Genomic DNA, 25721 nt, shown 5'->3' on the forward strand with positions numbered 1-25721 from the left:
CTGATTGACTATATTTGAGGTAGGAAAGAAAAATCTAAAAAGAGATGTCCTAAATATCTCAGCAGTTTCTCCACGACAACAGTGACATCAGATGGAAAGACAAAGGAGACTTCTGCTTACATCTCTTGCTGCTCAGATATTTCTCCTGAGTAAAGTAATCTCATATGTTTCACCTCTTGAGTTTTAGTAAAGATCTCAATGAAGTCACACGTTGTCAAGGCTGCCAAGTCTCAAGCGTTGGCCATGAGACTCATGCAGTTTGGCCGAATCTCACACTTGCATGCTACACTCAAATTTTTACAAAACAACCTACTGATAAATCTGAAAGCTTGTGAAGTTTCTTAATGCTGCTTAGCTTTTACTGATTAAAAACACTCTGGACGGTTTACTTGAATACAAGAGAAAAAGACCATGCTAGCTAGTCAGTCACTGCCGGTCCATGTGTGCTGTAGATCAGTGGGGAAAGACCTGTTTCCATAGCAACAGGGAACCAACGAGGGCAAGGCGATGTGTGAACTCAATGCAGTGCCCTTGTGTGTCAGAGAATAGAGAATACCTTCACTAAACATCACTGTGTAGCTGTTAGCTTTTAAATTCATACCAATCAAGAGCAGCCAGGTAAAGAATCTGACAATGCTACACGCAGTAGCGGCAGCAGGACTGCCATTTTGGGTGGGCATAACAAGTTTGAGTGTGGGCTGAACCAAAGTCCTTACAGGAATGTCTGTTCACTCAGCATCTTTGCAACGCCACGGGGCAGTTATTTCCAAGACCAGACTCCTATCTGTTTGAATGAGGAGAGACCAAAATATTTGAAACTGAAATTACCGTTTCAAAAACATATTTGAAATAACTGATAAAATCTGACAAAAAAATGATAGTTTTTAGCGTTTAGCTCAGCAATGCACAAAAAAGATTCAGATTGTTCTGGCTACTGTGCTTGGACTTTCTCTTTAAACAGACGCCATGTTGAGTATTACAAGCTTTTCTTTTTAATAAGGTCTCTGGCCGAACCTTGCTCTCGCAGACAAACCTTCACTGTCTCTCGCACACAAATTCATTCTCTCTCGTGCGTAGAACCTCAATATCTTTTGCATATTAAATGTTAATTCCCCTTTGCATTTGCTTGTATGTCTTTTGTCATGTTAAGCACCTTATAGATATAGAATATAACGATGTATTAACCGAGCATTTGCTAAGCATCATTCAAACTCTGCAGTAGGATATAAACTGCAGTAGGAGACACCGGCTCACTATTCTACCAAAACGCTTATAATAGAAAAACATAAAAATGTGTATCCCTTGCTTTGCACACAGGAGCCATAACAACCAACGTAACTTTATACTGTGCTTGTGATATGCTTGTGATTTCTTGTATATTTTCCACCCAACCCAATACAGTCCGACCCATGGCCACCACCCCCCAACCCCCAAAGCCTCCAACTATCCTTCCTCCACCCCAGCCCGCTAAAAAACCTCATTCTAACAAAAATATAAAGGTTTGCAGCCCTGTAATTTGCACTGATTTCCCAAGATAATAATCTGCAACTAAACTCTCATCTCTCCTATATCTTATAGATCCTTTTTGTCTTATATAATGTAATAAGAGAATGACCATTCCATCTCCTGAGCCATCAAAGAGCAATAAAATTTTCGTATGAGGAGGAAAACTGTGTAATTGTCATGTTTAGCCAAACTACTGCAGTCATGGTTGTTAGATTTGGCTAATACCTTTACAGTTTCTGCTGCTTCACTCTTTTCCAGAAATTGTCCTGACACAACATTGCCCAATGCTCAGCTGCCATTTTTCTTTTTCTAGCATGTTTATCATTACTTTGATCAATCTAGTGTCCAGCTGCCACTGCAGTCAATGTGATAGCACCAACACAATTATCACTGTTGCTAGCACTGACTGAATTAGCCTCAATTGCTGTACTGCTGTGTTATTAGCTCTAATAGTACATATAACCTCTAGCAAAGTGGTCAGACTCCCTGAATTTGTCCAGCTGAATCACGGTCCTGTTACCATGCAGAAAACCGAGCAGAGCCATTGGAGTCTTCTGATTGGACAATCAGAAATGCTAGTGCTAATTGCTCTTACTAGCCAGTAATGTAGAGTGGGTGTGGCCTCAGGTGGAGGACACACAGCAGGGACATGTGTGTTTGGGTGTGTGCATGTGCTCATGGGATTGTGGTCATGGCGTATGTGATGTTTGTTCACGAAATTACACTGTCTCACTGGACAGGCTGGCTGAAATTGATGAGGCAGCAAATCAGTGTCCTGCCAGCGTCCTCTTGAAGGTGACGTAGGCTGTGTGTGTGGGTGTGTGCGTATGTATGCGCGCGTACGCTATGGCAGTGTCCTTGAGAGCGGCGTAATGAGCAGATAGAGGAAGAGAGAGGGGGATAGAGTGCTATAGGGAATGTGGGGGGGGGCCTGCTTGCCTGCACTGTGGACTATATTTCTGGAGCTGGTTTTTGGGGAATTCTCTCAGTGCTTTAGTCTGAAGGTGACTATTACAGGAGAGTAGATCAACCACCCCCGCCCCCCCCACACACACACACGCACACGCTGCCTCCTGCTGAAAACATCCTGCACCAGGCATTTCATTTCAGCCCTCAGAGCTGTAACTGTACCTTTTCTCATGCCACTGCGACACCAAAAGAAGAGCATTCATCTGCTGAGAGGAAGCACTTCTCTTTAAAAGGAGCTCTTCAGCCAAAAAACGCTAACATGGCTAACAGTGAATGAATGAGAATGGTGGACAGTCAGCATTATTTCATTTCGCATTATCCGGCTGACTTTCATTCACTCCTAGCAATGCGTAGCACTTTTAAGTGGAGTGTTCCTTTAGTTCATAGACGTCCCATTACTGGAAGTATCAAATGCATGTTGTAATTTAAGGCCCCATATCACTAAAAAATACATTTCCCTTGCTTGTTAAATAACAAAAAAAAATTTAACTGTGTAAGCATTGTTAAAGTTTCATAAGGTGCCAATGACTTCCACGTCCTTACAGTCCATATAAAAGCTAAGCTAAAGCAACCTGTTTTGAATTTATTATGGTTGTGATATGGTTGTGGCCGGATCCTCCAAATTATGATGTTGTTAAGGAGCCGAAATATGACTATTGCTACATGCAGGCTAACACTGCTGCACACTGAACTGACATCATAATACTAGAAATTTTACCAAAATACAGAACACAAACCAGCAAGCTTTGTCAGTAGTAGGGTACAGTTTGAGTGGCTGGTGTTGGTATATAATAGTGTTAAAGTTTAGCAGACTTAGGCCCAATCCCATTTCACCCCTTGGCCCTACTTAGCCCTTAGCCTTTAATGCCTAGGGGTAGGGTGTCCTGATTTTTTGTTGAGGTAGAGGGGTAGGGCAGAGTGGCCCTCCAAACGGAAGATTTTCAGAAGCACACTCCAGACTGTTAAAAATTACTTTAACCATTGTATTGTCTTAGTTTAATGTCATTTCAATGGATTATGACCCTTTTCTTCGTAACAAGCGTAAAAAATTGCTAATAATATGCTAATGTCGCAGTAGCTGGCTAGCTAAATTTCCACTTTAAAAAGTCCAGCAGTTTTGACGCCTGAAGTGCCAGAATGTAACTGCTGCTCCATTTAAGGTGGAACGGGAAAATTTGAACGAGAAGCTGGCGAATAGCTGACTTCAGCTTCATATCTCGAAGAGGTAGCGGTGGGCAAAAATACATAATTATCACATCCCTCCCTCTTTGAAAGCATCTGATGACCTAAATTTAACTAAAGCCCAGCAGTGAGGTTGCTGAACTTTCCTGCTCCTCTGCTGTCACTGCAGACGGGCAGGGTGGCTTACAGAGCCCCGCTAGTCACCTGTTAATGCAGTAATGTTCTTCTTTACTTGAGGATTGTCACATTTCGTAGAGGAAGATTTCAACCACTACCCTTTGTACCTCCAAGGGGCAAGGTGACACTCAAAAGCTAGGGGTAGAGGTAAAAATAAGAAATGGGATTGGGCCTCTCTTTTGCGTGATGTCACTGCAGTGCGCAGTGTTAGCCTGCTTGTAGCATATATGTAGCATTGTTAGTATTTTAACTGCTAAGCAACCTCGTTATTCAGTGGATCCAGAGACATTCAGTACAAATTACACAGGACTAACCATATCAGCATTCTTTTCACAACAGGATTGTGGTAGCAGTGAGAAAACTGACTCTGATCCAGAATCCTTAATATGGGCATGACGCTAACTTCAGAGGTCTATGGCTGTGTGATATTTGCATAATGCATGCTAGGTGTTATAATGAGGGAACACTGATGAATGAAAACATGAAAAAACAATATAAATTCGTAAATTCTCTTAAACCAAAGAGGCTGAGAGACATAATGCCACACTACAACACAGTGCATAACATCACAAACAACATATTAACCTCTTGTTTTAGGCTGGAATGTCTTTTCAGGAGTTGGGTGAGAGGATTAGAAGCCAAGCCACAGACTCCAGAGTCCGATCTCACTGGGTCTATAATTATCCCCCTTCAGAGTGACTCCTCAGTTTCTATATCAGCTCCTTTCACTCCAAACACCGCTGGCCACTGCTGCAGTGTCTTATGGGAAAGGATTGTTCATATGAGCAGTTCTGCAATGTCCTTAAGCTGCCTTACACATTTTATACTGCATGTGTGTACGTTTCCCGAAGGCAAGGTTGGAATGCACCCACACACACTCATACACACACTGTGCCTGAAGACAGAGTGTGACACACACACGCACAGCCCCACCGTCCCTCCACATATGCTCCACTAAATGATTCTGTCTACAATGTGCGATTCCTTCAGGTGTTTGACCTACTCTACGCTCTGGTGGCAGTGTGTGTGGGTGTACAACTGTGTATGTGTGTGCTCATGCATCCTACAGGCCCAAAGTTGGGAAATTTTGCATTTTTGATGTTAATGGACATAGAAAAAATAGAATTTGATGAAATCCCTGCAGCAATAGTGCAAAACTAAACCTCTGTTTACACCTAATTTTTTCATGTGACCTGGATCAGGGGTGTAGGTTTCATTTCAACTATGGGAAAAGGGGGATGCATTGCTCATACCACTTCACCCATTACATATAAGTGGTTCGTACTAATTATTACCATAAAGGATATGTTGCATTAGGAATGTACTATTAAACGATTATTCAATATGCAAAACATTCTTACCTGACGCTTCAAATTACTATAATTATATGTAAACCAACATGCTATTAATCTCTCACTCACCAGTTACACTCGCAATTATAATTTAGCCTCATAACACGTGTAATTGGCTCCTTTATTAACACCATTAACATTAGTTTTTATATAAAACTGTCATCAACCTCAGCGATAGAAAGGTGCTTATTATTACTGTCTTCATTAAAACAAGACACCTCAAACCAACAAGTTACAGTACATGTTTAGATGTAGAACCTTTTTTTCTAGGTTTTCTAGGTTTTTAAGCATTAGCCTGTTTAATCCAGAGGAGAGCTAAAGCCTGTGGTAGACAGCAAGCTGGCAGTGTCCTACACGATCACAGATAGGCTGCTTAGTTTACCTCACTTTTAAACGTCTTGAACATGAAAAATGGAGCCGACTTAGTCTGCTGTAGTGAAGGAACACAAAAGGTACTGACTGTGCATGGACTGCATTTTCCATGAGTCTGTGCGCAGGCATTAAAGGGAACATGTCATTCATTTGGTGTGTAATCTGCATCAATACATATACAACAACCAACTGTCTGTGTTGCTCCTCATTTTTCTGTTCTATGCAAAAGAAAATCACAGTTTTAGCACAGCACTGTTCAATTCTGTTACACTGACAGCCAATTTTTTATCCATATATTAACATGGCTGTTAAGGATAATTAGCCTCTCCAACAAAGAAGCAACATATTGGAGCGAGACAATGAAAAACAATGACGTGAAGTCAAGGTTAACCGAACTGGTGCTTATATAAGCTAACCAGCTTGATCAAAGGATGACAAAGTAGGTTATCCAAAGACACTCATTTCAGGAGATGAACTGGGGAACAGCAGACCTCTGTTAAGTGGGGGCAGTCCAGGAAGCAGCTCTTTCCCCATTAGCAGAACAGAACTGAATGTCTCGAGAACGCAGAATGAACCGCTCTACTTTGCCAGCACTTCGCTGACAGTAACTTCACTCGCATTTGGCATGAACAGCAATGTTATCACAATAAAAGTCCCTTATAATTCCACTGTTAAACGTAAGTTTTGATTTAATTGAACACTAAATTTGTTTTAAATATATAAACATTCTGTGTAACTTATGCCACTACTACTGTTACTAGTAATACTAGTAACTACTACTACTACTACTACTAATAATAATAATAATAATAATAATTGTAAAAAATTATTATTATTATTTTTTTTTTTTCAATTGCATATTTCAACTGGTCCCCATTGAAGACCACCAGGCTGGTGACCCCTGGGTACTTTGAGTTTGATACCCCTGCTCTACCCCTAGTTAAACTAGATGTTGTAATTGTAGAATAGCTTTACACTGTCTGCTTCCGAATGGCCTGCACTCTGTGTGTGTGTGGTTGTGTGACTGTGTGTGTGTGTGGTTGTGTGTATGTGTATGATGGATGGTTTTATAGTCTCTATAAACACGTGCTGGATGCCTGTAGTAAATCTGAAAGATGGAGAAACAGATTGGATAGTAAAAGAGTGAGGCTGAGGTGGACTCATTAGAGAAGGTCAGATAGAGAGCATTCATTCGTTTCTCCACAGACAGGCCAGTTTTTACACACAGAACTACTTCTGGTAAATATATACCAGTACAATACTAGAATGCTGGTACTGTATTAACACACCAATACTGATTTTTTTAGGTTTACAGTTATGTATGGATAGAGAAAAATGTACTCAGGGCTTGTAATTTCTGGGATGCTTCAATTTATGTTGAAAATACAGATCAATCTACATTATAAACAAGTAAATACTACATTTTGTTTCTGGAAGTCTAGTTTCTGTCTGGTAAACATGTACAGTACTGTGTAAGGTTCCTGTTGGTGTAATTTTAAAGGTGAATTCCACCAATTTCTCAAAATTCCTGCATAATCAAATCATTCAGATATAAACAAAGGCAGAGAGGTTTCTTGTGAAATGCTCCTTTTTAGTGAAACCTGCTGAGTCAGAATTGTTCACAGTGATGGTGATGGAAAAAAAACCTGCTTGGTTTAAACGCACACTGAATGACTTTGATCATCTTAACCATTGAATTATGCAGAAATTTAGAAAAATCATCTTTGAGAGAAGCAGAACAAAACAGTTAATCAAAGCCAGCTCTGTCAGGTGTGTAAGACATTTCTTTTAGCACAAAGTAACAGCACACAGGACGTATGAGTTCATTAACTTTGTGCACACTAACTTAAAGCTAAATATCGTCTGATATCACAATTTATTTGAAAAATATAGTGATATTGAATTCTATCAGCACTGTTTAAACCCTGAATCTTAGCCTACAGCTTTTTGAGCATATTAGGCCAAGCAAACGCTGTTTTGACACAGGATTGACTTTTACTGCAGGCTTGAATGGAGTAGCCTATAACTTCTAGTGCAAAGCCTTTCACTGCACTGTTAGTGCTGTTTTATTTTGCCTGTTATTATATTTTATGGCCCTTGAGTCGCTCTCAAGAGCAGCTGACATGCTCTACTGATGTTCTGCCTTGATCGATATCGATCAAAGCATAATTTAACTGTTATTATCCTTTTCTTTTCACAGTCAAATTCCAGGCCCTCTCACTGAAACTGAATGGATGTTTCCTTATGTTTAGCTGAAGCTGCTGTGACAGTTTTTATGCTGAACAAACCTTAAACACATGCTGACTTCCTGCAGGTGCTCAGCAGTGAAATATGCCAAATGGTTGAAATAAAGGAAGAAGTTGCAGTAAAGGGAACTGTTGTTGACTGACGCAACTGTTTATGCATCACGCAGAGACGCTGTTCTGTTCTAATCTTCCTCTGCACACAAATATGTTTGACAAACTGTTGCTTCACATAACATTAGCAAAAATCCTGTTCAAGCTAATTGGACTTAATTTTGTTTAGATTTGCTTAGTAATGTTAGTTAATGTCCCTGGTCTTATTTAAAGCTGCATTATGTAAGATTTGGGCATCTGGAGACCTCTCTGATGGGAATGTGTAATTGCACGCAACGTGTGGAAGAACAATTTGTGACATTGGTTGTGCTTCAGTCCCACTCTCCGAGGGGAGGAATCGGATCATTTCAAAGAGAACTTGGTGAAGGGTGTATCTTCTGAGGATGTTAGTAAATTATCTACTGTTGTTATCATAGGCTCATCAGTATAATGTTGATTTTTGCATATGAGACCTAAACATCGAGCTAATTTAGACATTTCTGACTTTCAAATGATTATTTCAGGCTTATTATTTCATTATTAATTTGTTATCATTTAAAAGATACAATTCTTGTTTGTTATAATCATCTATGAAAATGTAAAAAACCTTTTTTTCCTGCTGCTAAAATCTCTTCTGAGTTTTGATTACATTATAGTGCACCAGTGTGTATACTGTATACGCATACAGTGTTTCACTCTGAAATACATCAAGGTACGAAAGGAAAATGAGCTGTGATTTCCAATTCACGTTGAATTTATGTTTCCAGTTTGCGACACTACTGAGCTGGACTGCACTGTAGCAAACTGAAACTAATTAGAATGGAAATGACCAAGAATTTATCATCTTCCTAACATTAGCTTGATTGCATCAATCATTTTAAATTAAAAGCGCACTCCAAATTTCCCTATTTTAACAAGAAAAGCTTGTCCAACCAAGTAACAGTTGCTATGATAAAGCACATCTGTGGGTGGAGCACGGATAGGTCAGTTCAAATCATTTGAGAAATTACCTTTAAGGGTTTTTGTTGTTTTGCTATACGTTTGATTTATATCATTATCAGGGATTTGCATTTTGACTAATTTTGAGGTTCGAAAAACATAAGAGTTAACAAATGGACATTTAGTTGACCACAGGGAAGTGAAATAAAGGAAAAAACACACTTTGGCCAACATTAATGCAGAGCTGTGGCTTACCTTTTTAGGTGACAGCACTGGTGTTGCACAAAAATGTAGCAGCACGCAGAGAAACACATTTGAAAACATGATTTATTATTCAAAAACAGCCAAAGAATATGAGTAGGTTTTCGTATTGAGTGAGTGTTGGAGGCTGCCTCTTCAGATGAGCTAACAGAGCTTACCAGTACAACACTGGATAGTGATGAGGACTCGACTTCTTATAGGTGGATGATGGGCCAATATGTTAGTTTGTCAGAGAAATATATTTTCATTGTCTCTAGACCTAGCTGACATCAGTAAGCTTGGTCCAGCCACGCTAGACTGGCCACGCTATCTCTGCCTTCTCAGTCATGTCCGCAGTTCACTCACATTAAAGCTCACCTGTTTTGTAATAGCAAAGTGTAATAGAAAATACTTACTCAAAAAAATGAACTTGCCACATTTTACAGTCTAATTAAAGACCCAGGGAATCCAAATCTGTGTTTTCTTTCTAATTAGGTTCATCTTGTTCTTGCAGGCAAACAGTAAACATACTACGCATACCCTTTGAATATTGTTCCAGTGACAGATAAATGACCAGTATATTTCACCATATGTCTCTCCTCTCGATGTAAACTGAGCAGTCCTAATCTTGGGTAACATTTCCATAAAGCATTCCCCTCACCAATCACAAGACTGACGCTGGATTATGATTTTTAGATCTGTATGAGTGGCGGAGCTGGCTAGGAGTGTTGGACAGCGAGCTGTCAATCAAGCTGCTCATTAGCCACTCCCACACATTTCACAGATAGGTCTGATGAGCAGTTTTTAAGTCATGTTTTATCGTATTTACATCATATATTTTTCATTCAAGCTTTGCTGGATTTTTAATATAGCGCTCAAGTTTAGTATCATATAGACATTTTCTAATATTTTACTGTCTGTCTGTGTATTTTTTCTGTCTTTCCGAGATAAAATGAAACAAGTACCACAAGACTGATTTCAGTATTCGAATACCTCGAACTGTTAGCCGTGCACATCCCTATCATTATTTACATATAGTTACGTAACATATTACATTTACATTCTATTCAGTTTCTGTTCTTCACCTATTATTTCTTCACAAAATGCAAATATTCAAGTAGCAAAAGTTGTTAACCCTTTCAAGTCAAAAGTTATTACTTCTGTACTGATTAAATGTAATTACATGACTAATAACAAATTTGCATAACTTACTCACAATTTAATTTACATTCTATATCAACAAGTTTGAGTCTTATTAACTTATTACTGAATTAAAATCATAGTAAAATATCTGCTCTTTTATGTACAAAAACATGTGGAATCAATTGAGCATTTAGAATCTGCACTTTCAACAAGCTATGAGTGAGAAATAATTAAGATAAAATTACAACATGTTTTTGGTATCGTTTCTGATAAATATGACTAAAGCTCAGTGTCTTTTGTTATGTAAATTGCATATGTATTCATACTGGAAGATGTTCTTTAATGTTCTTTAAATTTTGCATGATTGCAAAAGTTGCTCAGACTAAAAATATCGTTATGAACTACTTCTGGCTGCTTGGAGCAGTAAGTGTTCCACGAGCTCCATGTGTGGGTCCACTGGGCTTTTTCAGAAGCAGCTGCAATCCAGTACAGTACAGCCGGAGGAGCCAGACATGAAGAATCTCTCTCCCTCCCTCTCTGTGTTGCTAACCCCCAGCAGTCGTTTGTCTTCCATGTGCCACATCTTTCCTTATCGCTTATCACCTCTTTTCCTCCATCTCTAGCTATTTATCTAATATGGCCCCTTGCCATTACTCTACAGCTAAAAATACACAGCATCCTATAGCGAATTGATCCCGCAAGTCTCTTCACAGCAGCTATGGGACTTTAATTGCTTGTTTGTAGTGAGTGATGCTCTTAATCATTTCAATATTTAATCAACATTGTCAATAGTTGAATGACTTATGTGTTTCGAAGGTGGGTCAGCTCCACAGACTCAACAGGGCAGATAAAAATGCATAACTGGCTTTAGCGAAAATCCTGAGGGATACGGCCTTACCTTATAGAAGTTCTCAGGAGGCCTATTACACTGCTGCTTCAGCCATGACCTAGATGGCATGCTTTTCTAGCTGTTGTAGCAAAACTGTGGACGCATAACCTCTGGAGAGTTTGTAAAAACAAAGATGCCTAAAAGGGTCTTTAGAGCGATATCGTAGAGGGACCACCTTTGCCTTTCTGAAGAATCTAAAGATCCATTTGTGTAAATGAGATGTGTAAGTGTGAAAAACCTTTTTAAATGTTGAAGAAACTCCATGTAAGGTAAAAGTTTTATTGCAGTTGATGTTTTTTTCCTAGAACCATACTTTCAAGCCAAGAACCATTTAGGAACCTTTGTTTTTAAGAATGTAGAAGCAAAAGATGAGAACCTCAGAATGAAGGAGCAGTTCAAGGCAATTTGACTGCTAAACATTTAAATATGGTTCTTTAAGGGTTCTTTAGTAAAGACATAGTTATATAAAGAGCCATGAACACTAAGAACCTTTTGCATGATTAAAGGGTTCTTTGCATCATGAAAGGGTTCCTCAGATTGATGGAGAATGTGCTGTAGATGGTTCTACAACCTTTTTAAAAAGCGTTTTATATAGCACCAATGAGGGTTCTTCTATTGCAATAAGCATGACATCTTAACAATAGAATAACCCTTTTTGTTGCTATATACAGCCATTTTCAGAAAGGTTCTATCTAGAATAATCTACAGCCCATTGTCCATCATTCTAAAGAATTATTGCGTTTATAATGCAATAATTGCATTTAAATAGGTTAGCAAAATGACAATCCTTTACATTATTGATATGTTTTTGTTATTGCTTGACATCAAAACAGAAAAAGTTGATAGTGTTGTCAATACAAATTGTAAATTGAATGTAAATGTCATTTGTTGTGTAACTTGGTGTGTAATTAAGTATATAAATACTTTGTTACATCTGAACAGTACATTATAGCAAAATGAAAGAAATATCTCTGATTAGCCGCTGCATCTAGCTGAAACACCACCTGTCAGCAACCTGCAATGCTGTCATATCTTTACCCAAGCAGTTTCATACCGCTTTACACCTCCAGACTTCATACACAGTCATATGACCTTAATGAGTTGCATGACATGAAGGGTGTGAAATGCCAGGAAACTCATCAGCACTAATCTGAACTGATGAAGTCTCTCAGATGAGCAGTGAAGCATCTTCAAGATTATACCAGTTGTCGTGATTCGCTTGGTCCTGAACTCCAGTTGCCTTGAGTTCCTACTTGAAAGCACTTGAAAGATTGTATTTGTGATGATTAGGCAAAAAAAGCAGTGAAAAACACAAAATGTTCTTCTTTGTCTAAAGAAAAAGCTGTTCTGCAGCTCCCTCGGTATGGAGCTGCTGTGCTGTATGTTCCTCCATTGTTCTTGGTTTTGCTGCAGCAAAATGAATAACAATAATAGTCCTCACATTAGCGAGGAACACTACTGCATTATTTAGTACAATACTCACCACACTGACCCCAGATATGTATATAGCATTTTAATAATCAAACATTGTTGACATGAAAATGCTTATTATTCATGGTGTTACTTCACTGCTAAGTATTGCATTTTAAAGAGATCCATTTGAAAATCAAATGTACACAGTTTTCCCCTTGCAAATCAAGACTTGTTGTACCCATGGCTAAAGTACACTGTAAGTAAATAAATAAATAAATAAATAAATAAAAGGTGTAAATGTCCAGAAGCAGGGGTGCCAGACAAAACCCATTAATTAATACAAAAGTATGTTTTCTCAATTATGGTAAAATCTATAAAATTACAGTCATTTAATTTCAACTAGTTAGAGCAGTAACAGACATTAACATATACACCAATATCTGAAATAAAGGCGATTATTTGTTTTTGTGAATTTACTTACTATTTCTGTAAATTAACAACAGCAGTGTTAAAATACATAATATGTATGGTTTATTTGCTTGTATTTAACCTTTTTATGTTAAAACAAGTATTCATCACTAAATTATATAGTACTTTTGCTCTTTTTAACAGTGTAGCTAACAAGTAATAGAATCTTATTCCCCATCAGTTAGTATTTTAGAAACCAGTTTTTATCCTTGACTATTACATTTAGTTCTTCAGTTCAGGCCCTAAATGTTAAACCTTGGTTAAAAATGAGAAAGAAAAGCACCTCCACAATACTGCTAATTTCTGCAAGCACCTCAATGGGATTCTAGTAGTATGTTAGCACTAAAGTAGCACCGATTCACATGAACATTTTTTGTCTGTTTGAGATTAAATGCGTAAATTTGAAGCTTGTAAAAGACATTCTATGTTTTATTTGAAGCAAGTAACAGACCTTAACATATAATTGACCTTTATCACTTTTAAAGTGACTGTTTCAGTAAAGATTCCTGGCAAAGAGCTGCTGCTGTTTTTCATTTCTAACATCTAACTGAAACCTTGTTAGAAGACAGCTTGTATTCACACTCACTCAAGAACCTCCCTAACCAACGAAAACATCACATTTAAATAAAAGAATTACTACAATATTTACTATAAAAGTTTAAATACAACAAGCATGATGATGATATAAAGTAAAAATAAACGTACAATCATAGATATGTATTATATTTTATAATATGTTTTATTTCACAGAAATCATTAGGCCTTCTCTGAAGGTGAAGAAGGCTCTGAAGTTTCTGGTGACACTGACTGCTTTAACTTTAAAAAAAAGCTAAAGTACAGGCGGGTGGTAGCTCACTGCACAGCTCCGGGGCAGACCGATTTCGGCTCAGCCTGTCTGCCTGCAGCTAAAGCTGTGCTCAGTAATATAATGAACTGATTTTTTCCTGAATCAAAGGGATGAATTAAACATCCCCCCACACCGTGCTCCGAGGGGCCTCAAATTAGACTAACTCCACTTCCAGCAGGAAGCCACTGCGACAGAGCAACAGGAGGGTTAGCATGCTGCTAGCATGAACACTTGTACAGTGCTGTGCAAAGGCTTTGAACTGTTTTTCTATGCAGTGAGTTCTTGCCTATAAAAGTGCAATATAACAAAATAAACACAAATAAATATTAACATTGTAAAAGTAACAAATTCATTCCTTTTTTTTCCAAAAAGTTAATGATATCTTGCGATATAATATAAGAACACAGTTTTGGTTCATTGACTGCAGGCATTGCCTGAATTTGCATGAAGCACTTGATTTAACTTAATGAAGTATTGATTAGACAAACAAGGTGTTGGTATAAATAGGGCTGCCTCGAGGGGAGGTCTGGAAGTAAACTAACATGCTGACAGATTATTACATTCATGTTTTTTGTATTTATTCTAATGTTAGCATATCTCCCAGCAAACAAACACTCACTGTCCAGATAGATAGCTTTAAATCTAGTTTTCTCAGCTGGCTTAGACTTTTGCACAGCACTATATATGCCAACGCACAGACAGTTATGTTATGCTAAAGGCTTAGCTGCTTAGCAGAGACGAGGCCTTCCATGTATTCCACTTAGCTGATGGCTGACGGCCGGACTGAAGTGTTTTGTTTTTGCTGCGGGATTAGAAAATCTTTAAATAGGGATCAATGTGGCGCCCTTGTGACAGCGTGTAGTGCATTTAAAACTGCTCAGGGAAGGTAGAGGTTGGGTATCTTTAGCATATTCCAAGAGCAAGAGAAACAGGAAGAAGATAAGAGATGAAACTGTGTGTGTACATTGTTGGTTATTTACTATATTTCCAGTGCCTATATCTGCTTTAGATTTACACACATAATGTCTTTTGCATTTGTACTTGCATCTGGTGTCATTATAAAAGATATTTCTGTTGTCATAAGGCAACAAGTAGCAATCATGGTGAGGGTGAATGAGCTTTCTTAGGATCTTGGAGACAGCATTATTAAACAACACTTGAATAGGAAAAACTAAAGAGTCATAGCAAAGACCTTAACAATCCCTGTCAGTACAATTTGTCTCATCTGGAAAATTTGTCCTTTGATCAGACAAAACAAAAGGGCAATTCTTATATATAATTCGGCTTGTCATGTTTGGAGAAAGAAGAGTTGCAGGTATCATCCCAAAAACACCAAATCCACAGTGAAGTATGGAGGTGGGAGCATCACGATATGTCATGATTATGTTTCTGCTTCTCTGCAAATGGTGCTGGAGCATTACACATCATTGAAGGGAATATGAATGGAGTGATGTCCTGCGCGATATATATATATATATATATATATATATATATATATATACATACTGTGTTGCTCAGTAAAAGTCTCAGTCTCACACTGCCAGCACGCACACTGCTGACAGATAGCTCTACATCACATAGAGGAGAGAGAGAGATATGTATAGAGTACCAAGTCTACTCATACACTATTATTTTTATTCTTTTGTGACATTTTCTTGGTCTGTTTTGTAGCCTTGAGGCAGAGGAGATGGGCTAATGTGGACATTACCATTTGCACTGTTCAAATTTCAAATGACCCGCAGCAATATAATCTCTTCTACAAACTCAGCGAGGAACAGCATTCTCCAACTGTATTAAATCATTTCGTACACATGTTTTGTTTTGCTGAGACACATACACATATATACAGACACCTTTTGGGCCGCGCGATATGAACAAAAATGGTATTATGATTATATTTCTACATATTACATAAGCCTATGTAATACACTAAATGCACTATATGACCAACAGTATGTGGACACCCCACCCCCAAATCATTAAGTTCATGTGTTCAGCTATATCCATTGCCAACAGTTGTATAAAATCAAGCACATGGCCATGTAATCTCCATTCAGTCTCCTTGGGCAAATAACAGCAGAAGAATGGGTCATGCTGAAGAGCTCAATGACTTCAAACATGGCGCTGTCATAGGATGCCACCTTTGCCACAAGCCTTGCTAGATCTGCCTCGGTCAACTGTAAGTGCTATTATTGTGAAATTGGAAGTGTCCAGGAGCAAAAACAGTTCAGTCATGAAGCAGTAAACTCACAGAGTGGGGCTGTCTGTTACATCACTCACTACAGAGTTCTAAACTGCCTCTAGAAGCAGTATCTGCACTGTGCATGTGGAACGTCATAACATGGGTTTCCATGGCTGAGCAGCTCCACACAAGCCTAAGATTACTATGCACAATACCAAGTGTTGGCCAGAGTGGTGTAAAGAACACTGCCACTGGAGCAGTGGAAACATATTCTCTGGTGTGATAAATCATGCTTCATTATCTGGCAGTCTGATGGACAAATCTACACCAGAATGTATAAGGGCAACAGTAAAGTTTTGACAATTGTATGCTTTCAACTTCTGTAGCAACAGTTTGTCGGAAGGCTTTCTTGAGATCCACAACAACATGGTTTGATGAGTTTGGTGTGGAGGAACTTGAGTTGCCTGCACAGAGCCCTGACCTCAACCCCACTGAACACCTTTGGGATGAACATCGAATTGCAAGCCAGGCCCTCTCGTCCAATGTCAGTGTTTGACCTTACAAATACCGAATGGGCACAAATCCCACAGACCCACTCCAAAACCATGTAGAAAGTCTTCCCAAAAGAGTGGACACTCTTATAGTCAGAAAGGGGAGGCCAACTCCATATTAACGCCCATGACTTTGGAATGGGTTATCCAACAAGCTCATATAGGTCTGATGGTCAGGTGTCCACTTTTGGCCTTATAATGTGCATACTAAGTGCACTGGTGAATCAGTAATGTGACATGGTTAAAGATTGGCCAAAATCATTTACTTTTGTTTCATTAAAACAACCACCGAAAAACTCATCTGGAACAGTGATTGGTCAGGATGCTCACAGCACAGTAAAAAACAACATGACTGATCAGAGAGCTCATTTGTATACAGCAGCCTTCTGTAATATCAGTATTGAAAGGAACAATATCATGATTATAATTAACAAACAACATATTGTGCAGCACTAATCTGGGGTAGGCAATACAACACTAAAATGATACACATTTGAGGTGTTTTCAAATAAAATTATTATGTCACTCTGTACCTCAATCCAGTATTAGCATCAGGCTTGAACATCGAATAGTTGGGACTTTGGTACACTGGTGGCATGTTCTACTTACTTGACACAGAAAGAGAAGAAGTCCAGCCATTCACTTATAACAGCATAAACCAGCAGGCCAGTTAGCTAGCCACTTAAAAAAAGAGTAAAAGGATGTAAATTTGTGGAAGATGTCTTGGAACAAGAGAAGATTGTGGCAAAAAAACATCTGGTTTGGTTATCAGATTTAATGCCTTGCAGACCAGTGTAAGCTATTTGTTATCTTCAGGGCACTAATATAAAGGCAGTGTCAGCTCAGCTGCACCATTAGCATTAGCTTGGTGCTCTAGGGGAAAGAGAAGTGCGTAATATGGCCCCTGAGGAAGAGGGTGATGCTCAGAGCCGCAGGGATTCTTCCTCCTCTCAATTATTCACTCCCAGACGTTTGGCACAGCCACTCTCTTCTTTTCCTCCTCTTTGCCTTCTCTTCTTCCCCCTCCCCCTCCTCCTTTTCCCCCTTTTTCTCTTTCTCTCTCTCTCTCTCTCTCTCTCTCCAGCTTTCTCTGTCTTTCTAACTCTCTCGGCCCCTTGACAAAGCTGGAGGCAGTGGTGAAGGTCACACTGGGGGCGTTTGTAATACCCACACGGCCTTCTCTATAGATCAGTCCCATTGCTCATCTGCTACCCTTCTCCCAGCTCACAATGATCTGTCACCACGAGGGGCTGTACGTTTCCAAGGCCCATTTTACACGCTCTCTATTTGTGGCTTGTCATTTTGGTGCGGCGTGAAGAAAGAGCAGCAGTCACTCATGGCTAAAAACTCTGCACTGAGCTGTGGATGAGGATACAGTTGTGTTATGCTCTACACAGCTTGAGGGGTTAGCTTATGGTGGGGATTATCAAATAGTGACCTACAGCCTGTGAGTAAGTTTCGTCTAGACCCAGCTGTTCTATTAAAATTGTGATAAATCTGTTAAAAAACATATAGCAGGAAGCACTGAATATTATAACTATTGAAATGTATTATCGCATACAAGGATTTTCTATTGCAAATATATCTGTTTCCATGAGACAGCAGGCATTGTGTAGAGCATGCTAATGAGGCTACATGACCTGTGCTCTGTAGCCATTGTGTTCTTTTATAATAGTAGCTGATTCATTGCAGATCAGACTAGAACAACAGCATAATAAAGATACATATAAATCTATTACTTGATTCCTGGCATAAATTTTCATAGTCTTTTCTTTCCACAAACATAATGCTCACATCCGCTAGCACTTCAAATGTTATGTTAGTACCAAGGTAACGGTAGTGTATATTCACTGTTCCACTGGGCTTGATACCACTAATGGAAACTCTTAGACACAGAATCTGAGGCTTATGATAGGCATTCAAGTTAACATTCACTTTTTATGATGCAGTTTTACAATGAATACTTACAATAAGTCTTTGAGCCTGGCCTGGTGTAGGGTCATGCCAGTTTCTTCTCAACTGTATTCAGCTATGCATAGAAAACCTATTTTAGTGCCAAAAGCCCCCTCTTGTGGAGAACCTTTGGCCTGCTAAAAGTGAGAGAGTAAACTAATGCTTGCTTGATTGGAAAGATTTGGTATCGGCTTCAGGATTTTTTTTCTTCCTTAAGTATAATTTGACTGTGTAAAAATCATTGTTAACATGCGCAATTTGAATGAGCCCCTGGTCTATGGTATCACAAGTGGCATTTCAATGGAACTCACCATGAAGTGCAGTTTCGCTTTAGTGAACTTAGTGACTCACACTCGCATCTTCAACCAGTAGTGCTAACACTGTGATGTGTTGACCTCTGAAAAGGTGGTGCTTTATAACACTGAACCACCAAAATGGAGGAAATGCTAAATGGAAAATGGAGTGTCTGCACACAACCCTTTTACCATGTTTTCACCATATGGCTATATATAAACACCTGAAAGAGAGCAGAGAGACTGTCTTACTGTCATTACTTTTTTGACTGCTTGTTTTAAACAAGTTAGCCAGCTTGCTGACTGCAATGTTAGCTCCATGGCTAACTGCAGCTGCACGCAAGTCACCCAATAGCCGCCAACCATGCCAGTTATCTACACTTTTTTGCAGCAGATCAGTGTGTAGCACTGTGGCAAGCTTAATTGTGTTAACTTTTATTTCACTCTTTAATGTTTAATGTTTATCGTAGGTGAGTTAGCCAGCTTACCTGCAGCTGCATACAAATCACCCCACCACCACAAACCACGGCAGTTGTCTAGGTTTGGTATGACACTAGCTGCAATGTGAGGTTTTGATACAACAGTGGATTTATAGTGTTTTTGTTTTTCTTGAAAGCTGCTGTTGTCAGAATCTGTACTCCATGCACTGCTTCAACTTGAGCATCAAACTTTGCCCCCCCCCAAGTCTATGTGTATATGGATTTGTGTGTGTATATTGTTGGCTAAAGCGTGTGCTTTGGCGCTTGTATTGCTGCCTGTTGAGTGTGCTGTAAATCAGAGAGACAGCAAGGCTGGCATGGAGCAGCAGCCGCTGTCCCTGAGCTTAACTGCCACCACACATCTCACTGTAATCCCGCTGACAGCCTGGCCTCTGGCTCACACACACACACACACACACACACCTATAAATCACACAACACCAAACACACACAACACATAGAGGCTACAGAGAAGCACTTTAACCCTTACAAGTTGTTGTTATCATTGGCAGTAACACAGGCATGGTTGCCCAGTGTTACCCACGTTATTTGATATGAAGTATTTATCACTTGCTCTCACTGATAATGATTTGAATTTGATGAAAAGTTAATGGTTTTGTATTCTTTACATTTTTGACATATTTCTGTCATTTGTTGACATCAAAAAATAGGAGAAAAATCAGAAGTACTTGTGGATTCTTGTTTTAGTAGAGGCCTTCAAGGGGAACTGGAGCTTTCCACTTTTGCTGTTGTCATACCTGATTGTTGGGTTGATTTAGTGAATTATCTTTTTTGTTTTTATGCATGTGTGATTGAACGTGCTACCACCTGGCTTGCAGCAGGGTTATTATATCTAACTAAAACTATGATGTCCACTGCAGAACTAACTAAAATTCAGCAAAAAACTTGAATGAGTGAATGAGAATGAGAGTTTAGAAGTTTATTCCTTCTGAGTTGGGCCGTTTTTAAGAAAAGCTGGAGCTGAACTAAGTCTACATACATACTATCACAGCATTGATTATAACAATAACAACTAAAACTAAGTAAAAACTGAACTAAAACTATTACTGTTCAGGGCATTAAAACAAAACAAAAACTAATAGTTTTCCCTTCAAACGGTAATCAAAAAACAAAATGAAAATCTAAATAAAACTTGAAATAATGAAAATTTCAAAACTATAATAACCCTACCTTTCAGAACTCTTTAGCTTATAACTCTTTACTCTTCACACTGTACAAATCTTTCAGCTTTTTTTTTTTTGTTTGTTTGTTTTTTATTTCAGTTCAATTCAGTCAGTATTCAGAATACCCCCTGGTATTTGGAGGGGTCTCATGTTGGCTGGCTACTCCGGTGTTGGCTGGCTGCCAACTCACTCACCACAGCAGCCCTGATGCTAGCTTCAATGGCAGCAAAGTGTTTGGTTCAATGATTCTCCTTTTGGAAATTCTCTTTTCTAGTTTGGTAATGTGGTCTTCCACACAGTAACTGAGAGCTATACATCTCCTCTGTTGTCTTCAGGTTTGAGAAATGAGCAACAATTCACTCTTTCTACCAAACTTGCACCAGTTTTCAGATTTACAAACATGCAACAGCATATTGTAAGATGTTTCAGAGGTATCCCAGGCATAGTTACGGTTGCTAGGCTATAAATGACCAGCTGGGTGAACCAGTTTGCTACAGCGCCACTCTGAAGCAGACCAGTGCTGCATCTCTAGTTAGAATCTCACAAACACTGTATCACTCCGCTAAGACACTGTTGCTAAGCAACGAGTTTGACAGCTGTAGGAGACTCTCAGGCCATTTAAATGTTTTTACTTCTTACTTTGCGCACAAACAGAAAATGGATACTTTTAAGCTCACACTTGACCGACAGTCGATTTGGTCAGACTCTGAAGATGAGAACACTAAATTCCCAAACTGTTATTACCACTGAGCAAGCTGTTCAGTCAGCAGCTGTGACAGAAGAACACCTAAATAACCTGGAATTAGCCAGAAATTAACCGAATACCATTCGCCAAACGTATAGTCTCATCTTCAGAGTCTGACCAAGTCGGACTGAGCCATAAAACCAAAAACACAAAAAAGCTTGCTCAGTGGTAATGACAGTTTGGGAATTTAGTGTAAGGAGCTGGAGAGCGAACTGCTGGCTGACGTAGCAACAAGCTGCTTGTTAAGGAACTATAATTTGGCAGAAGGAATTGCAAACATTAAAACATATTAAATGCCACGTTCATGGCCCAGTTTATTTATTTCTTATTTTATTTATTTAACTGTTGTATACAGTAGAACACTCATGGTCATGTGTTATCGTGTATAACATCACGGCTGTGATGATCTACGGCCACCGTGATGTTATTTTGCGATAACACACTCCCTCTCGTGTTCTATTGCTTAAATATTACATATACCCCAACATATGGCAATGGATAAAAGCAAAAAAAAAACAGCAAGACTCCTTGTTAAAGCCTTTATGGACAGAAAACTATAGAGCCCTGCTGGTGACATCCCATATAAATAAAAAGAATACGTGGCCACACCTTATTAATGCGTGGAAACAAGATCCTAATGTGTGGTAACAACTTAGTAAAGCATGGTAATGAGATAATTAAGTCATGGCCATGACTTAGTAAGGTGTGGGAAAGAGACCATGCCTTACTAAGTCGTGGCCACGACTTAATTATCTTGTTCCCATGCCTTACTAAGTTGTGGCCACGTATTATTTTCATTTATACAAGATGTCACCAGCGGAGCTCCATAGAAAACATCTGCTTGACTCTAGAGGGACAGAGAGAAACTGTTGATTTGTTGTGTGACTAGAATCCAATGTAATGCCAAGATCACAAGAAAGCATTCGAGAAGAGTATCTGTGGAGGTCAGCTTGGTACATAATTCCTTATATATCACAGAAAATATGTGACACTTTTATGAAGCATAAAAGCTATCTGAGTGCTAATAGCACCCCCTTATGGAGAATCTTCAGGCTGCTAAACATGAGTGAGTGAGTAAGATAATACATGATTCATTATTTTCTTAATACTGTTATTTTTACAGAGATGTCTGATGCTTGGTTAAGTAAATGAATGCTAATGGTACGTTTAGATGGTCATAGTAATCTCTTAAACTTGTGAATTTATGAGTTTACCACGGGGACTTTGTGCTTAAATAGCTGGCCAAGTCATAAATACAAGTGATAAAGTTCCATCTTACACAACTTTGTGTTGCAACTCTAATGTACCACTTAGATTAAGACATTATTGATCATCTTATTGTGATTTCCCAATTGGTGATGACAGTCTGAATGCAACTGATGCACACCATTTGGTAATGTAACAATTTTATGACTTGACGAAAATGTCAGAATGCACAAGATGAGTTCACATATTTATCTATTCAAATAACTACTCCAAACCCTACTAGATGACCAGTTTTACCATATGTATGCCTTTATGTGCAGAGAAAACAAGTGCACTCTATTGTCGTTAATTTGTCCAAAGCTTGTTGAAAATGATAGCATTAGTGTATAGGTCCACTGCCATCTGTAGCCGACAGCAGACGAGTAATAAACTAAAGCTTCCCTTCAGCTCATCACAAGCACAGTGCTGAGATGCTGGAATGAGTTGCTAAGCCTCTAATCCCCACAGAAATGGAAGCGTTGCAGAAAATGACATATTGTCCTGTTCACGCCTGCCGGTAAATGGTTCAGTTGCTTATTCTTTCCCATTTTGATTCAGTTCTGTTGTAAATGAGGGGGGAGATTGAGCAGGCTGTCTCTTTGACGTCACATAGAAGACTGTCAGTCCACTCAAGGGTCAATCTCGTCTTCTCTCTCTCTCTCTCCTCGTTTTCACTCGCTCTCTCTTCACCTTGAGTCAAGCACTAAACACATTTACCTTTATCAAGCCATCAGTGAGTGCAGTGAGCTATTGAGCTATCACTGCCTGGCCTTCTTTTTCCAAAGTAATGCTCATTGATCTGTGTCTCTTGTTAAAAAAGGAGAGTAGCTTAATGGCACTAGTAGTTAAACTTTGTAGGGTTCAGATTTAAATAGGAGGAGTTGTGTAGATGGAGCTGTTAAATATTTTGGAAGGGTAAGAATTGGTTTTCTATTTAAACATATATTTAACAAAAAAATACACAGAAGCCTGAACAACTCATTGGCTCTGGGGTGGTCAGTCCATTGTTCTGAGAACACCAGCAGCTTCTTTGCTGGATCTGCAAATTTTCTTCTTTTTCTTTTTTATTTCCTTTTCACAGTAATGGCATCCTGACAGCTACACATCCTTTTAGACTCATAACATTGAGTTGTTTTGTTTTGGTGGTCCACCATGTTTTGCACTGTTGTTAAAAGTCCCCTTTTCTCAATAGATTTTAATTCTTTTGACCTCAAGTTTTGGAAACTGTTTTTTCAATTATTTTCATTTGACTTTCACCTTCCTTATGCAGGTGGATTATCTTATATCTAATTCATAATGTATTTTCACTCAGTGGTCACTTTATTAAAACACCTTCTTTAAGCTTCCACTCATTGGCCACTTTATTAGAAAGGCCTACTTCTCCTTCCACTCACTGGCCACTTTATCAGAAACATTTTCTCTAAGCTTCCACTCACTGGCCACTTTATTAGAAACGGCTACCTTGGACTTCCACTCACTGGCCACTTTATTAGAAACACCTACCTCGCACTTCCAGTTACTGGCCTCTTTATTAGAAACACCTGCTATGTACTTCCACTCACTGGCCACTTTATTACACATGGTTTCTTGCTACCTTGCAGATGTACTTTATTTTTATCTCCACTTGAATAATTTCACCTCCATGTGAATTGTAGGAAAAAAAAGGCCACATCCATTACAGATTCATCATTTTTTTTTCTGGAAGTAGGACACACTGTGAGAAGTGTCTTCAGATCTACCTAAAAATGACTTCATTTGGTAACAAGTAAATGATCTAGTTTTATTCAACCTAAAAAAATACTTTGAATGAATGATTCTTTCAATCAAAGTGATTTTTTGAGTTTAATTAAACTAGTTCAATTGCTTGTTACCACATGAAGTAATTTTTTAGGTAGATCTGACGAGCCACTTTTTACAGTGCATTGGAAGCTTAGAAAACTTGATTAACTGAAAGATAAGGGTTGAATGTTAGATGCAAAGTAGTACATAATAGTAATAAAATAGTCCATATTTGAAAACTCATATGTAGACATAATGCGGACAGCTCTAGTTTAAAGGAAGTCCATTGGAAGTTTATTTGCTTGTGCACTGGCCTCATTATTGTTCTACACGTTCTTCTAAAGCCTTAACAGGTATTTCACAGACACTTGCATCAGCAGATGGTGGAAGGTAGATGAAGTTGTTTACAGGACACGTACGTGTTGCTTTAAGGTTAATGTTTCACCTCACTGGTGCCAGAGGTTGGCGTGGCCTTTGTGTTGTAGCTATTACTCTTTCAGCAGAAGTTGCTAACTCTGCACAGGTACACACATATGACACAAATGCTCAGGTCAGCTACTTTTGGGAGGCAAAAAGAGATTCTTACAGGAAGTGTACGTGTTGCTCTAAAGTTAATCTTTTCCCCCAGGGGTGGCAGAGCCCGACGTGACCTCTTTTCTTTGCGTTTTTTACATTAATCCTCAGAACATGGCTGTTCTCCTTCTGTCCCCACAAATAACCCAGTCTGAGGGATGTTTGCCTCATTAGCTAATGATACCATATAAGGTCAGTGGTGCTGTGGGTGCAGTGCTGCATCTGTTGTATGTGCATGCATGTGTTTTCAAACATTTTCTGGACAAAAATGTTCTTTTTTGATAAAAACAGAAAAAAACAGGGAGAACTTATCAGGACAAAAACATAACTTTGTATTGTTTATTTTGCATATATATATATATATATATATATATATATATATATATATACATATGTGTGTGTGTGTGAGGGTGTGTGTTAGGGAGGTATCTTTTTACAGCCTGTCTCACATTCCCAATGTCTTTGTCCTCCCTCAGTATAAACAAGTGGAGCAGTACATGTCCTTCCACAAACTTCCGGCAGACTTCCGACAAAAAATCCATGATTACTATGAGCACCGCTACCAGGGAAAGATGTTCGATGAGGAGAGCATCCTGGAGGAGCTGAATGAGCCACTCAGAGAGGTGAGACGGAGTGTGTGTGTGTGGGGGGGGGAAGTTAGTGTAGATGTCTGTGTGTAAACATCCATGGAAAAACAGCCCCTAGAGGCCCCTACAGTGGCCCCTGTTCTCTTCTCACTTTCCAAAACAATAAAGGGTTGCTGACAACAAAATGTGTTGCACTGTACGAAGCAATCCATTTGAAAGAGCAGCACATGTCTTACTCTGTGTGCTGTGGCATAATTCATTCTGTTGTATGCCTGGATATAGACCAAAGGTTCAGTGCATGAGCCAGGGCAGAGTGT

At 38.9% G+C, this 25721-nt stretch overlaps 1 protein-coding gene across 1 annotated transcript in view; it reads left to right on the plus strand.

Moving 5' to 3' along the window:
* LOC118797005 (potassium/sodium hyperpolarization-activated cyclic nucleotide-gated channel 2-like) overlaps positions 1-25721 on the plus strand; it is a 79809-nt gene that overhangs the window by 42544 nt on the left and 11544 nt on the right. Inside the window, exon 5 of the mRNA XM_036556207.1 lies at positions 25294-25440. Within this exon, the coding sequence (XP_036412100.1) occupies positions 25294-25440 (147 nt within the window). The remainder of the gene's footprint in view (positions 1-25293; positions 25441-25721) is intronic.

Source organism: Colossoma macropomum, unplaced genomic scaffold (genome assembly GCF_904425465.1).
Source record: "Colossoma macropomum unplaced genomic scaffold, Colossoma_macropomum, whole genome shotgun sequence".
NCBI lineage: Eukaryota > Metazoa > Chordata > Actinopteri > Characiformes > Serrasalmidae > Colossoma > Colossoma macropomum.